This window comes from Anomaloglossus baeobatrachus, chromosome 2 (assembly GCF_048569485.1).
Source record: "Anomaloglossus baeobatrachus isolate aAnoBae1 chromosome 2, aAnoBae1.hap1, whole genome shotgun sequence".
In the NCBI taxonomy this organism is placed as follows: domain Eukaryota; kingdom Metazoa; phylum Chordata; class Amphibia; order Anura; family Aromobatidae; genus Anomaloglossus; species Anomaloglossus baeobatrachus.
The window spans coordinates 795,524,836-795,540,502 of record NC_134354.1 but is presented as its reverse complement, the minus strand read 5'-3'; the positions used below and the strand labels follow the sequence as shown (position 1 = coordinate 795,540,502).

Genomic DNA, 15,667 nt, shown 5'->3' with positions numbered 1-15,667 from the left:
ACACTTGTGGTCCCAACGGGGACGGTGCAACGGTGCTCCGCTGCCATCACTGTGCACTTTCGTCCTCCCCACCCGGCTCTGGGTGGAAGAACACGGGCACCAGCCCCTCCAGTGCATAGCAAGCACGGCGAGGAAGGGCCGCCCGATACCCGTTATTTCCACTCCGGGGAATATATGTGGCCTCCATGCCATGCAGAGCGACGACTCCTTCATCTTCTTCTGAAACGGGCTCGGTGTCAGGCCTGGAATCACTATCGTCCGTCCCTGCGCCAGGCGGGTTGGCGCCAGCTGCCACAGCTTCCAGGCTTGCCACTCTCTCGGCCACTGTGACGAAGGGGTGTACGCCCGACGGGCCAGGCGCAGCGCGGTGCACGGGCAAGGAGGATGGAGGCGGCATGGGGGCCAGGGGTAGAGCGGGTCCCTCAGCTGCAACGGCCGGTCCCTCAGGGACACAGGGGCGTGGGTCACTCACCAGCTCCTCCATCATGGCCTCCATTCCATATACTCGTGCATCGGCAGCTACCGCCTCCACCTCCGCGGTCCATTGCTCCATCAGTCCACAGATCTGGCTCCGGTAATGTCGGCAGATCCCTGCCGTTCGGGCCCTCAGCCATGCTGCTGTCCCGGGCACCGGCTCGGTGGCCTCCGCATAACTAGGTGGAGCGGACATTCTTTGCAGGGGTCGGCGGATCGTGGGGTCCCGGCTTCCCTGCTTTTATAGCCGCGGCTACATGCGACCAGTCGCCATTTCGTCCCCCTTAGCCTCTTTCCGGCCCCTCCTCTATCTGGGCGGGGTTTTGGCCTTCGCGCCTCCACTACTCGAGAAGACGCTCGAGCGGGAACTTTTCGCGCCAAAGATGGTGGCTTCTGAAATTTTCTGGCCGGATACCTCCGGCGGTAACAAGGCGCACCTCTACCCAACGGCAGAGCGGTAAGATCCTGTTCGTGACGCCAAGTTGTCGCGGGTGGAGGAGGGGACGCTGCGCTCTCCCTCTGCTCGGGTCCGGCTGCCGCTGCTTCTGCGGCCTCTGCTGCTCAGTGGCTCGAGCGTTGTGCCGGATCCCGGGGACTCGAGCGGCGCTCCTCGCCCGTGAGTGAAAAGGGGATTGGTTTTGGAGATTTAGTGTCCGTGACGCCACCCACGGTTCTGGTGATTGTGTGGACACCACCGCTGCTCTATATGGGGATCCCGGGAGCAGTGACAGGGAGCAGCAAAGTTGTTAGTTCTCCCCTCCGTGGGTAGGGGGGTGGTTGTCCCAGGGCCCAGTGATGAGGTGGGGGGATGAGGGATGGCAGGGCTGGTGCAGGGCCTGGTGAGGTGCAGGGTCGCGGGGCACACGGCACGGTGGTACTCACTCAGCCTGAGACGGTGACACAGTTCTCGGTAAAACACACGGCTGGAAAGACGGTTCCCACGGACGGCTGCTGTTGCTTTTCCCCAGTAGTTGACGATGACTGTCACTTTTCCTGCACCTAAGTTCACTGTTGGTAGCGATGAGTTCCCACCGGTAACCCGCTCCCCGGCTTGGATATGGGCCGGAGGAGTCCCTCTTTGCCCGCAGGCGCTGGCCTTGAGAGACTGGTGCCCTGGCGGTGGCGGTGTCTCTCTCCTATGGTTGGACTGTTGCCTTCAATCGGGACTTAGTTGTTGGGAGACCCAGGAGGTCCCCTTCACTGACGGATTTGGCAAATTCACGGCGACTCCTAGCCTTGCCGGGATCCGAAAGGCCCCTGCCAATGGTGCTGGCTTCTCTTCGTATACCGCTCTGGTACCGCCGGGCCACCACCCGTCCACGGTCCTTTCGGCAACCTCCGATCAGCCTCTCCTGCAGACGGTCACCGCCATCTGCTGACCTTGCTGTCTCAGTCCGGGGCACACACCCGGACCAACTTCAGGCTGCCTCAACTGTCACTTTCTCTTCCACTTTTACTCCTCTCACTTGCTCCTCTACCACTTCCTTCTCCAACTCCACTCAACTCTCTACTCGACTCGACTGCCTGGTTTTCCCGCCTCCAGGACTGTGAACTCCTCGGTAGGCGGAGCCCACCGCCTGGCCCACCCCCTGGTGTGAACATCAGCCCCTGGAGGAAGGCAACAAGGATTTTTGGTATAGCTTCGGTGTACCTGTCCGGGGTGTAGGGTGTGGTGGTGTTATGACCTGTGACCCCTGGCTTGCCCAGGGCGTCACATAACTATGTAAAACTATGTAAATATGTAATTCAGCGAGGTCAGGACTTTCTTCGGATTTGTGTGAATTCGTAGATGTGATGCAGTTAATTCTTCTGTTTTGTTCTTCTCCGGTGACTATTGGGACAAAATTGGGTCTTCGGTGAATTGTATTGTGCGGAGCGTGACCTCATCTATCGCTCCCAGACTTCATATAAAGCTCCCAACGTCTCATAAATGCTGCGACTGGAAGGAGCTCGGTCAGCCAAGGAGAACGTCCCTGCGAGATGGTGAGGTGCCGCCCGGTGATACACAAGAAAGATGCTATAGAAGGAGAAGATCCTATTCTCAGAGAAATTATCAGAATCACGAGACATTCAGTCATGTGAAGTAGAAGCAGAATCAGAGTCAACTCCAGCAACAAAGGATCGATGACCTCTACGTGAACGTCAACAACGTCCACAGTACAGAGACATAACACTAACATTAGGAGTAGTCAGATTTATGTGCTCTATTGACTTCTATTGGGAAAACAAATGCATAATAATAATATACAAGATAGAAAAAAAAGTATGTGCCCCCCCCCCACTACATCCACCTCTAGAGGCTTCTGTCCTCCATCTACATCCACCGCTTTCCACAAGATTTCTGAGGCGTTTGTGGGAATATTTGCCCCTTCATCCAGAAGATCATTTGTGAGATCAGACCCTGATATTTGGGGGGAGGCAGCGCTCACAATCTCTGGTATGGGTGTTGGATGGAGCTGGGGTCCGGGCTCTGTGTGGCGTCATGTTCACCCCCCTCCATGTCGGTATGGACCTTGTGCACTGGGCACAGTCCTGGGGAGCAGAGAAGGGTCTTCCCCAAACTGTTCCCATAAACCTGAAGCTACAATTCTCTGCAATGTCTTGTGCCGAAGATAAAGACTTCCCTTCACTGGAGCTAAGAGGCCATGGCCGCCTCCTGATAATGACTTAAAGCATAATCCTCCTCCACCACCTGTACAGTGGGCACAATGAAGTCAGGGGGTAACGTCCTCCATCACCATCTGTATAGCGGGCACAATGCAGTCAGGGGTAACGTCCTCCATTACCATCTGTATAGCGGGCACAATGTAGTCAGGGGTAACGTCCTCCATTACCATCTGTATAGCGGGCACAATGCAGTCAGGGGTAACGTCCTCCATTACCATCTGTATAGCGGGCACAATGTAGTCAGGGGTAACGTCCTCCATCACCATCTGTATAGCGGGCACAATGTAGTCAGGGGTAACGTCCTCCATCACCATCTGTATAGCGGACACAATGCAGTCAGGGGTAACATCCTCCATCACCATCTGTATAGCGGGCACAATGCAGTCAGGGGTAACGTCCTCCATCACCATCTGTATAGCGGGCACAATGCAGTCAGGGGTAACGTCCTCCATTACCATCTGTATAGCGGGCACAATGCAGTCAGGGGATAATGTCCTCCATCACTAAACCCAGACTCTTCCATCAGATGCAGAAAGAGAAGTGCGATCCGTCCCTGCACAGAACATGTCTCCTCCAAGTCCAATGGTGGTGGCTCTACACCGCTCCATCCGATACTCAGCATTGTGCTTGGTTATGTACGGGTCAGCATTTTGCTGGGTGATGTATGACTCATGTCACCAGACAAGGTCTGGACTCTGCAGTTATGGGGTCAGCAGAGCGGTGGTGACTTTTCTGCCCTCAGCACTCGGCCCCCTGCTCTGTAATGTTATGGGGTCTCCACTTCGTGGCTGAGTTGGTGCGGTTCCTTCCAGACAATAGGCTCCAATCCTCTGAATCTTTGGTTACAGCCGGCACGGGACCAGTCCGGCGTCAGCAGTTGTGTGTTAGTAGCCTCAATATCCGTGATATAACACACAGCTGCCGGGGCCCCTGTAATCAAAGTCTTGAAGGACCACCAAAGTGTCTTCACTGCTTCGTTGGGAGAGAGGACAGGTGAGGACAGTTTAGTCTTTTAAGATTTGCCGTTTTACAGCCTATAACCTGTCTTTGTAACATAAGTCGTTCCAAATGGTTTATGTGCTTCTAAAAAGTATAACTAAAGAATTGTAAACAGCTGGAAAGTTCTGGAAGAGTTGGAAAAATAAAAATGTATTTGGAATAAAACTGAAAAATGTCACATTCTTAAATCTTAAACCTAAACTTCTTAATTGTTCAGGTGTTGAAGGCTGGATATAAGAGGATGTCATACACTGAGACTGCACCACGCAGGTCCTTCAAGAATTAGATGAAAACTCAAGTGAGTGTGAAAGAGACAACTCTGTAGTGGAACAGCAATAATTGAGCTTTATCAGGAAATAATCGGCAGAATTCACAGTAAGTGACAAGGATTTAAGCTGCCATGGAAAGTCCCAATAATTCCTGCTTCCACCCGTCTTTCTTTGTATTGCTGGGGATCCCAGGCCTGGAGCACCTACATGTCTGGATCTCCATCCCGTTCTTCTCCATATTTCTGTCAGCCATTGTTGGGAACTACACTGTTGTACTGATCATTATCATGGAGAGGAGCCTCCACCAGCCCATGTACATCTACTTCTCTGTTCTCGCTTTTGTAGACCTTATTTTAGCAAATACAACTATGCCCAAGCTTCTTGGCATCTTCTGGTTCCAGTATAACAGAATTGACTTCCACACGTGTCTTCTCCAGATGTTTTGTGTCCATGCTTTCTCCACCATTGAATCTGGTATCTTTCTGGCTATGGCATATGATCGATATGTAGCCATATGTAACCCTCTAAGATATTCGGCCATAGTGACCACCAGTGTTATCATTAGCAGTGGAGCATTAGCCATACTACGGGGGGTGTTTTACATCCTTCCTTTGCCAATTCTACTGACGAGGTTCCACCTCTACAAAAGCGGTGTGATCCTACACTCGTACTGTGAGCATATGGCGGTGGTGAGGCTAGCCTGTGCAGACGTCTCCTTCAATGACCATGTTGGCATGGTAGTTGGCTTCATGGTGCTGGGGATGGACTCAGTGCTAATTGTAACTTCATATGTGATGATCCTTCGGGCTCTTCTTAGGTTGACCGCCGAGGCTCGTCTGAAGGCCTTTGGAACATGTGTTTCCCATATCTGCGCTATCTTATGTTTCTATACTCCAATACTCTGTTCATCTTTAGTCCACAGATTCGGGACAGATGTTCCTCACCAAACGCATATCCTCCTGGCAAATTTCTACCTCCTTGTCCCTCCACTGCTGAACCCTCTGGTCTATGGCATAAGAACTAAACTAATCAGGGAGAGGGTGCGAACGTGCTTCTCCTAAACAAGGAATTAGTGAATTTACTTGTCCAATGATGAATTTGTTACACACTTGGCCTGATGTGTAGGGAACTTCTCTACAATCATTGACTTCTCTTGTTGGAATGTGCTACTCATTGTCCTCGATGAACATATTCCTTACAAGATATAGATCAATTGCAACTTCTCTTGAGGAACTTCTTACCATAATTCAACATGGATGAGCCAACGTTACACAAAATCTACATTAAACACAGAAGACATCTAAGAAGTGTCCTTAGTCCATGAACATGCACACTTAACCTCCTCTCTAAGGTTCAGCCCACCCCAGTTTGATGAACGTCTTTAGATGTGTTGGACAAAGTTTCTCCCACAGGGGAAAATTGACATTGCGGTTTCGTTACAGTTTTACTGTGATGCTCTGGTAACCCCTTGTCTCGGTGAAGCCCTAATATTAGAGTCTTGCAGATTAATTCCAATGGTCAATCAATTAAGCATAAAAATGTTAAAGCAACTACTACAGATAAGAGAACCACTGGGAAGGGAACCAAATTGCTTCAAATGTCATAAAACAAAGAAAAAACAAAAAAATATTTGCCAAGTCCCAATTATTCTTACATTCTATTTTGGGTCTGGAGAGAAAACAAAACACAATAAATGGCTTTTGTCACAAACCACCGGGGGGGTCACTCAGAAATCCCCCGCGCTGGCTACCAGTACGTCACAATCGGGGGGGTAACAAGTGGGGGTCACCCCTCCTTTATACCTCCCGACCGACAGACAGAGCACGTGACGCGCTCTCTAGCGCCCCTCTTATAGTCAGGCCAATTATGGAATTGCCCGACAATAAGCAAGGAGGCCGCTATACTACTTATGCCGATTATTGAAGGGTCCCCGGTGAGAGTAAGGTATATATTCCCCCGACCTCCGCGGGCGGAATATATAATATCTTCCCGAATCTCACTGGCCTCCCCACAATAATCCTTGGCACAACTCGCTGCCACCAACCGCTTCACGGTAACTATTAGCCGAACACACAGACGTGGGATTCAAGATCGAGATAACAGAACAGCCCAAGATTAATTATATAATTTAATCGCCTAAAGCACACTAGAAACTACAATATATACAATAGGGAATCTACAGAATATACATATGTCAGAGTACAGTTACAGATAAAGCATGGGTTACAAACAGGTATACAATTACATCAGTTACCTTGTGCGTCTGGCCACAGGGGGGCGCTGTAGACCAGGTTTCCAGGAACTCTCTCACAGGTCTGTCCCAACCAGGCCCCCGAGCAGAAGAACGCTGGAAAATGGCCGAAGTAGGGTTATCAACCTGGGCAGATCCAGGTCCCCTCCTACCTTAGTGACCTCACAGGGAAGCACTGCCACTCCCCCTGCATGGATCAGAATTATCCAGCAAAGGGGATTTTGGCTATAACTTTGCCTGGGAGCGTCGTAGGCAGACGCCAATGCTCTCATTGTGACAGTTATGAATTTAGCTACAGAACGAGGGGACTCATGACCTGTCTGCCAGTTCCCCATTGGCTGATATCACGCCTGGGGCATTTCCCAATGTCCTGTTCCCATAAAAAGGGGGTGCCGGCATCGTCCACATGCGGAGACACCATTTTTATGGTTGCCATATTTATCGGAAATATGGCTTGCGAGATATGAACCATTTTTTACTGGAGTCGTTCTGTCTGGCTATTTCCATAGCCTTGCTAATTAGATAGCAGCTCCTACTACAGGGTGACGGCAGGGAGTCATCCTGTGTCCATTGTCCCAAAGCCACCTAATTTCCATATCACAGGACATGGCCATGGAGTTTGTTGCTAAACCAGTTGTGTGGGGGAAAGGGGGGTTGTGACACCAGGAGAGGGCTTCCTGACATGACTTGAATGTCATGATTTATCGTCATATCTCCGGATTTACCTCACACCTCCCCCCTTTTGAGGGCGCTAGGGGGCAGCACACTCCGGTGTTCCCCCGTGCGCCCGTCCGCGACCTCTCCTTGTCGGGACAGCCCGTCTGCGTTACCGTGGTCACGGCCCCTTTTGTGGCGAATGGTGAAGTTGTATTGCTGGAGCGCAAGGCTCCATCGCAACAATCGCCCATTCGTCCCAGAGACGGTGTGCAACCAGCTGAGGGGATTGTGGTCCGTCTCCACGATGAAGTGGCGCCCGTATAGATAGGGTTGCAGACGCTGCAGGGCCCACACTATGGCCAGGCACTCCTTCTCCATCGTGGAATAGGCAACTTCCCTTGGTAACAGCTTCCTGCTCAGGTACAAGACTGGGTGCTCTTGGCTCGCAGAGTCCACCTGGCTGAGCACCGCACCGAGGCCGAAGTCACTGGCGTCGGTCTGTACTACAAACGGCCGCGTGAAGTCGGCTGCCTGTAGCACGGGCGGGCTGGACAGGGCGTCCTTTAGGGCCCGGAAGGCTGTCTCGCAGTCCATTGTCCAATCGACTGCAGAGGGCAGCTTCTTCTTGGTGAGGTCCGTCAAGGGCTTTGCCAGGCTACTATAGCATGGAACAAACCTCCTATAGTACCCCGCGGTCCCCAAGAAGGACATCACCTGCTTCTTGGTCCTGGGGGTGGGCCAGGATGCGATGGCTTCCACTTTCTCAGGCTCGGGCTTCAGTGTTCCCCCGCCTACCCGGTGACCGAGGTACTGGACCTCGCTCATGGCCAGCTGACACTTTCCCGGCTTGATGGTCAAACCTGCCCGGTGGATCCGCCTGAGCACCTGTGCTAGATGCTCTAGGTGGTCCTCCCAGGTGGGACTGAAGACGGCAATGTCATCCAGGTACGCGGCCGCGTACCCTTCAAGTCCCTTGAGCAGGGTGTTGACCATCCGCTGGAAAGTGGCAGGGGCATTCCTCATCCCGAATGGCATCACCGTGGACTCGTACAGTCCAAATGGGGTAATAAAGGCAGAGCGTTCCCTGGCCTTGCGAGTCAGGGGGATCTGCCAATATCCCCGGCTCAGATCCATGATGGTCAGGTACTGAGCCCCGGCCAACTGATCGAGCAGGTCATCGATGCGTGGCATTGGGTACGCATCGGCGACCGTGACCGCATTGAGCCCCCTGTAGTCCACGCAGAACCGAGTGGTTCGGTCCTTCTTAGGGACGAGGACTACAGGCGAGGCCCAAGCGCTGTTGGATGCCTGGATCACCCCCAGGCTCAGCATCTCGTCAATCTCCTGGCGCATGTGTTGCTGCACCTCCAGGGAGACCCGATATGCTGAACGCCGGATCGGGGGATGATCCCCAGTGTCCACGTGATGGACAGCCAAGTCAGTCCTTCCGGGCTGGTTGGTAAACAACCCCCGGAAGGGGTGTAGGGTGGCCCACAGCTGGGACCGTTGGTCCTCCAAGAGCTGGTGGCCAACCTCCACATCCTCAAGGGATCCGCCTGCCCTAACCTGGGCTAGCATATCCAAGAGGGTTTCCGCTTCTCCCTCCTCGGGCAGGTTGCACACGGGGAGCGCACATGCCTCCCGCTCATGATGTGCCTTCATCATGTTCACATGGAAGGGCTTCCGCCTTCCACGGGCAGGGTCCAGGGTGACCAGGTACGTCACAGGGTTGAGCTGCTGGTACACGAGGTATGGGCCTTCCCAGGCTGCCTGAAGCTTGTCCTGTGGTACGGGGACCAGTACCCACACCTCTTGACCCACTTGGTAGGTCCTCTCACAAGCGTTCTGGTCGTACCAACGCTTCTGATCGGCCTGGGCTTGAGCCATATTGTCGTGTACCAGTTGCGTCAAGGCCTGCATTTTGTCCCGGAAGCGCATGACATACTCGATAACCGACACTCCAGGGGTGGCCAAATCCCCTTCCCAAGCCTCTTTCACCAGAGCCAGGGGGCCCCGCACACGTCGCCCGTACAGGAGCTCAAACGGTGAGAATCCTGTTGAGGCCTGTGGAACCTCCCGGTAAGCAAATAACAGGTGTGGGAGATACCGCTCCCAGTCACGCCCATGGGAGTCGACCAACATCTTAAGCATCTGCTTCAAGGTGCCATTGAACCGCTCGCACAGGCCATTAGTCTGTGGATGGTACGGGCTGGCCACCAGATGTCGCACCTGGACTTGCTTACAGAGGGCCTCCATCAGCTGGGACATGAATTGGGTCCCCCGGTCAGTGAGCATTTCCTGGGGAAAACCCACTCGGGAGAAAATCTCCAGCAATGCGGTGGCCACCTTGTCAGCCCGAATGGACGACAAGGCCACTGCTTCTGGGTACCGGGTGGCATAGTCCACTACCGTCAGTATGAAGCGTTTCCCGGAGCTGCTGGGGATGGCCAGCGGGCCGACCAGATCCACAGCCACCCTCCTGAAAGGCTCATCGATGATGGGCAGAGATACCAGTGGGGCTTTGGGGCGTGGCCCCGCCTTCCCCACTCTCTGACAGGTTTCACACGAACGGCAGTAGGCAGCCACATCGGCCCCCATTTTTGGCCAGTAGAAATGCTGGTTTAACCTGGCCTTGGTCTTAGCGATCCCTAGGTGTCCGGCCATCGGAATCTCATGTGCGATCCGCAACAACTCCGTCCGGAACGGATAGGGTACCACCAACTGTCGGTCCCTGGGCCACGCCTCCGGTGAACCCTGCTGGACCGTGGCCCGGTACAGCCGTCCTTGGTCCCAGACCACTCGCTCCGGGTCCGAGTCCGAGGGAGGCTGTGCCGCCTGCTCCTTTAGAGCTTTCAGGCTGTAGTCAGCTTCTAACGCTGCCTGAAACTCCTGACTAGATGTGGCCAGAATCGACGAGACTGTCACATCTTCGGTCAGTACCCCGGGACCTGTGTCCTGGCCTCCACCTGACTCGGCTGCCACTTGGTCAGAAGGGGAAGAGCTATCGGACCTCCGGGAGGCCCCTTGGCTTCCAGCACTCCCACTGCGGGTGACAGCGGCCACAGCCGCTGCGACCGTGGGTCGTGCCTGCTCCTCCTCCGTTCCTGACCAAGTCGCCGGTTCAGGCAGACCTACCTGGCTTCCTGACACCCCGGTTGTGGGGGAACCATGCACCGAGATCTTACCTGGGAGCACTTCCGCTCCTGGACCGGCCCCAATCTCACCTGCCTGTTCCCCTCCTGCAGCAACAGAACCCCGCTGTGAAATCTCTGGGGACCCCACATTTGCTGTTGTAGCCCCCACCCCACACACTGGTCCTCCCCCTGCAGCACCCTGCTCTCTGCTTATCCCTGCAGAGGGCAACAGTTCCCAGCTCACAGGCTGGTTACTTGTAGAGGCATTGTCACACCTTTCTCTGACCCCCTCCCCTGTCACAGCTGCAGCTGTGTGTGTGTCTATGGTGTCTATGCAAGCAGAAATATCAGAGTTCACTCCCTCCTCCCTTACATCATTCATAGATAACACATTAACATTGTCAGGAGTCATGTCAGCACTGGCTGAAGGTTCAGCCCTTGGGGGGGGCCCAAACTGGGAGGTTATCTGCCCCAAATCTGTCCCAAGTAGCACGTTTGCAGGGATCCGATCAGTTACCCCCACCTCCCTCACCCCTCGCCCTGCGCCCCAGTCCACATAAATGTCAGCAACAGGCAGCGCCGGGTCAATGCCTCCAATCCCGGAGGCAGCGAGGGTTTTTCCAGGGATCAAGTCTTGGGGGGACACCATCTCAGGCCGCACCAGAGTCACCTCCGAGGCGCTGTCTCGCAGTCCTATGGTCACAGACTGGCCGACGGTGACAGGTTGGAAGCTGTCCAGGGACCTACCACCACCCCCACCCACACAATACACCTTGGGCGGCCCTTGGGACGGGGACGGAGCCGGGGCCTTGGGACGCTGAGGGCACATGGCCTTGAAGTGTCCAGGTAGGTTGCACTGGTGGCACCGTCTTGGTTCCGCCACGGGCCTGGAGAGGGGAGTTGAGGGGGACACCCCCTGCAGTCTAGGGGCAGGTGGGGCAGTCGCAGAATTCATCTTACCCCCTCTCCAGGTGCTGCTGGTGGCCGCTCTCCTGGCCTCAGGGGCCCGGTTGTTGGTGTAGTCATCGGCAAGGGCAGCTGTAGCCGTGGACCCCTTTGGCTTCTGGTCTCGGATGAACTGGCGGAGATCCTCAGGGCAGTTCCACAAGAGTTGCTCCGTGATGAACAAGTCCAGGATCTCCGGTCCGGTGGAAAGCTGCAGGCCTTGGGTCCAGTGGTCGGCAGCTCGGGCAAGTGCTCGCCGGTGGTCAGCCCAGGAGTCCTTTGGTCCCTTCTGCAGCGTCCGGAACTTCTTGCGGTAGGACTCCGGGGTGAGGTTGTACTGTTGGATCAGGGCCCGCTTGATGGTGTCGTAGCCCTGATCTGCCTCAGCAGGCAAGTCCCCAAGGATATCCAGGGCCTTACCCCTTAAACGGGGGGTCAGGTATTTGGCCCACTGGTCCTTGTTCAGATGGTGCTGCAAGCAAGTCCGCTCAAAAGCAGTCAAGAAAGAGTCCAAGTCTCCATCCTTCTCCAGCACTGGGAAGTCCTCAACACGGACCTTTGGAAGTTTGGTGTCTTGAAGGTCACGTGTGGCTGATGAGGGCCGGAGCTGAGCTAGCTGCAGCTGGTAGTCACGCTCTGCCTGGCGCTCTTCACGCGCTGCCTGCCGCTCTGCCCTGCGCTCTGCCATGAGTATCTCGTAGGTATCCCGGTCTCCAGCCTGGAGAAGGGCCATAGCCATTTGAAGAAGGCTATCCGAGCCTCCCAGGCTCGGTGGAATGGCACGTGGTGATCTGCGGCCCGCTGCGGAGCCTGGTGATTCACTGTCCATTGCAGAGCGGAGGGCTGGCATCTGGCTCGTTGAGGACCCTTGGGCGAGCTGCTCCTCATCTTGTCCAGCAGTGCCCGGTTGTGCAATGTCCTCTGCAGAGCTGTTTTCTGGCGTCGAGCTCCTGGAGGACTCGTGGGCAACCTCCTCATTGCTGTCCACAGCACCGTCCTCCCTCTCTTCGGCTCCTGCTTTAGCATTGGCCAGTTGCATAGCTCTGCTCCTGGTGCCATCAGCCATTCTTGCAGACTTTTGGTCACTGACACAGAACTGACACCTGATGCCTCCACACACCTTACAGTATCTGCACTCTGACACTCTAGTGTTGAGCTAGTCTGAAGACCCCAGCAGCCACAGCTGCTGCAGGCAGTCTTTAGTGTCTGGGAGTATGGGTCTCACACTCACACACACTATTATCTCGATCCCACCGCTATGCCACCAATATGTCACAAACCACCGGGGGGGTCACTCAGAAATCCCCCGCGCTGGCTACCAGTACGTCACAATCGGGGGGTAACAAGTGGGGGTCACCCCTCCTTTATACCTCCCGACCGACAGACAGAGCACGTGACGCGCTCTCTAGCGCCCCTCTTATAGTCAGGCCAATTATGGAATTGCCCGACAATAAGCAAGGAGGCCGCTATACTACTTATGCCGATTATTGAAGGGTCCCCGGTGAGAGTAAGGTATATATTCCCCCGACCTCCGCGGGCGGAATATATAATATCTTCCCGAATCTCACTGGCCTCCCCACAATAATCCTTGGCACAACTCGCTGCCACCAACCGCTTCACGGTAACTATTAGCCGAACACACAGACGTGGGATTCAAGATCGAGATAACAGAACAGCCCAAGATTAATTATATAATTTAATCGCCTAAAGCACACTAGAAACTACAATATATACAATAGGGAATCTACAGAATATACATATGTCAGAGTACAGTTACAGATAAAGCATGGGTTACAAACAGGTATACAATTACATCAGTTACCTTGTGCGTCTGGCCACAGGGGGGCGCTGTAGACCAGGTTTCCAGGAACTCTCTCACAGGTCTGTCCCAACCAGGCCCCCGAGCAGAAGAACGCTGGAAAATGGCCGAAGTAGGGTTATCAACCTGGGCAGATCCAGGTCCCCTCCTACCTTAGTGACCTCACAGGGAAGCACTGCCACTCCCCCTGCATGGATCAGAATTATCCAGCAAAGGGGATTTTGGCTATAACTTTGCCTGGGAGCGTCGTAGGCAGACGCCAATGCTCTCATTGTGACAGTTATGAATTTAGCTACAGAACGAGGGGACTCATGACCTGTCTGCCAGTTCCCCATTGGCTGATATCACGCCTGGGGCATTTCCCAATGTCCTGTTCCCATAAAAAGGGGGTGCCGGCATCGTCCACATGCGGAGACACCATTTTTATGGTTGCCATATTTATCGGAAATATGGCTTGCGAGATATGAACCATTTTTTACTGGAGTCGTTCTGTCTGGCTATTTCCATAGCCTTGCTAATTAGATAGCAGCTCCTACTACAGGGTGACGGCAGGGAGTCATCCTGTGTCCATTGTCCCAAAGCCACCTAATTTCCATATCACAGGACATGGCCATGGAGTTTGTTGCTAAACCAGTTGTGTGGGGGAAAGGGGGGTTGTGACACCAGGAGAGGGCTTCCTGACATGACTTGAATGTCATGATTTATCGTCATATCTCCGGATTTACCTCACAGCTTTTATCAGTAATTTGATTTCCGACTAATACATTTAAAGCAAATTGATTTTTAAGTCAAATTCGAACAAATCTGAAACTTTATGAGATGCAGCTAAAGGTAACATTACGAAAGAGTGACTACAAGTGAGAGCGCGTGAACACTTATGGATGAAATATGATGGAAGAAAGTGTGGAGAGGATGGGTCGGAGAGCTCCGCTGAACCTTAACTGGAAGAAAGTGTGGAGAGGATGGGTCGGAGAGCTCCGCTGAACCTTAACTGGAAGAAAGTGTGGAGAGGATGGGTCTGAGGCCTCTGCTGAACCATAACTGGCAGAAAGTGTGGAGAGGATGGGTCGGAGAGCTCCGCTGAACCTTAACTGGAAGAAAGTGTGGAGAGGATGGGTCGGAGAGCTCCGCTGAACCTTAACTGGAAGAAAGTGCGGAGAGGATGGGTCGGAGAGCTCTGCTGAACCATAACTGGAAGAAAGTGTGGAGAGGATGGGTCTGAGGCCTCTGCAGAATCTGAACTGGCAGAAAGTGCGGAGAGGATGGGTCGGAGAGCTCTGCTGAACCTTAACTGGAAGAAAGTGTGGAGAGGATGGGTTGGAGAGCTCCGCTGAACCCTAACTGGAAGAAAGTGTGGAGAGGATGGGTCGGAGAGCTCCGCTGAACCCTAACTAGAAGAAAGTGCGGAGAGGATGGGTTGGAGAGCTCCGCTGAACCTTAACTGGAAGAAAGTGTGGAAAGGATGGGTCTGAGGCCTCTGCTGAACCCTAACTGGAAGAAAGTGTGGAGAGGATGGGTCGGAGGCCTCTGCTGAATCTGAACTGGCAGAAAGTGCGGAGAGGATGGGTCGGAGAGCTCTGCTGAACCTTAACTGGAAGAAAGTCTGGAGAGGATGGGTCTGAGTCCTCTGCTGAATCTGAACTGGCAGAAAGTGCAGAGAGGATGGATCGGAGGCCTCTGCTGAATCTGAACTGGCAGAAAGTGCGGAGAGGATGGATCGGAGGCCTCTGCTGAACCCTAACTAGAAGAAAGTGTGGAGAGGATTGGTCGGAGGCCTCTGCTGAACCTTAACAAACAGGAAGAAAGTGTGGAGAGGATGGATCTGAGGCCTCTGCTGAATCTGAACTGGCAGAAAGTGCGGAGAGGATGGATCGGAGGCCTCTGCTGAACCTTAACAGGAAGAAAGTGTGGAGAGGATGGGTCGGAGGCCTCTGCTGAACCCTAACTAGAAGAAAGTGTGGAGAGGATGGGTTGGAGGCCTCTGCTGAACCATAACTGGAAGAAAGTGTGGAGAGGATGGGTCGGAGGCCTCTGCTGAACCATAACTGGAAGAAAGTGCGGAGAGGATGGGTCGGAGGCCTCTGCTGAACCATAACTGGAAGAAAGTGTGGAGAGGATGGGTCGGAGGCCTCTGCTGAACCATAACTGGAAGAAAGTGTGGAGAGGATGGGTCGGAGGCCTCTGCTGAACCTTAACTGTAAGAAAGTCTGGAGAGGATGGATCTGAGGCCTCTGCTGAATCTGAACTGGCAGAAAGTGCGGAGAGGATGGGTCGGAGGCCTCTGCTGAACCATAACTGGAAGAAAGTTTGGAGAGGATGGATCTGAGGCCTCTGCTGAACCTTAACTGGAAGAACGTCTGGAGAGGATGGGTCTGAGGCTTCTGCTGAATCTGAACTGGCAGAAAGTGTGGAGAGGATTGGTCGGAGGCCTCTGCTGAATCTGAACTGGCAG

The 15,667-nt window shown here is 53.9% G+C and overlaps 1 protein-coding gene across 1 annotated transcript; it reads left to right on the top strand.

The window, feature by feature from the left end:
- Positions 1 to 4,540: 4,540 nt before the first annotated feature.
- LOC142290774 (olfactory receptor 52M1-like) lies at positions 4,541 to 5,470 on the top strand. Its single transcript, XM_075334770.1, has one exon. The coding sequence runs from the start codon at positions 4,541 to 4,543 to the stop codon at positions 5,468 to 5,470; it is 930 nt and encodes a 309-aa protein (XP_075190885.1).
- The last annotated feature ends 10,197 nt before the right edge of the window (positions 5,471 to 15,667 follow it).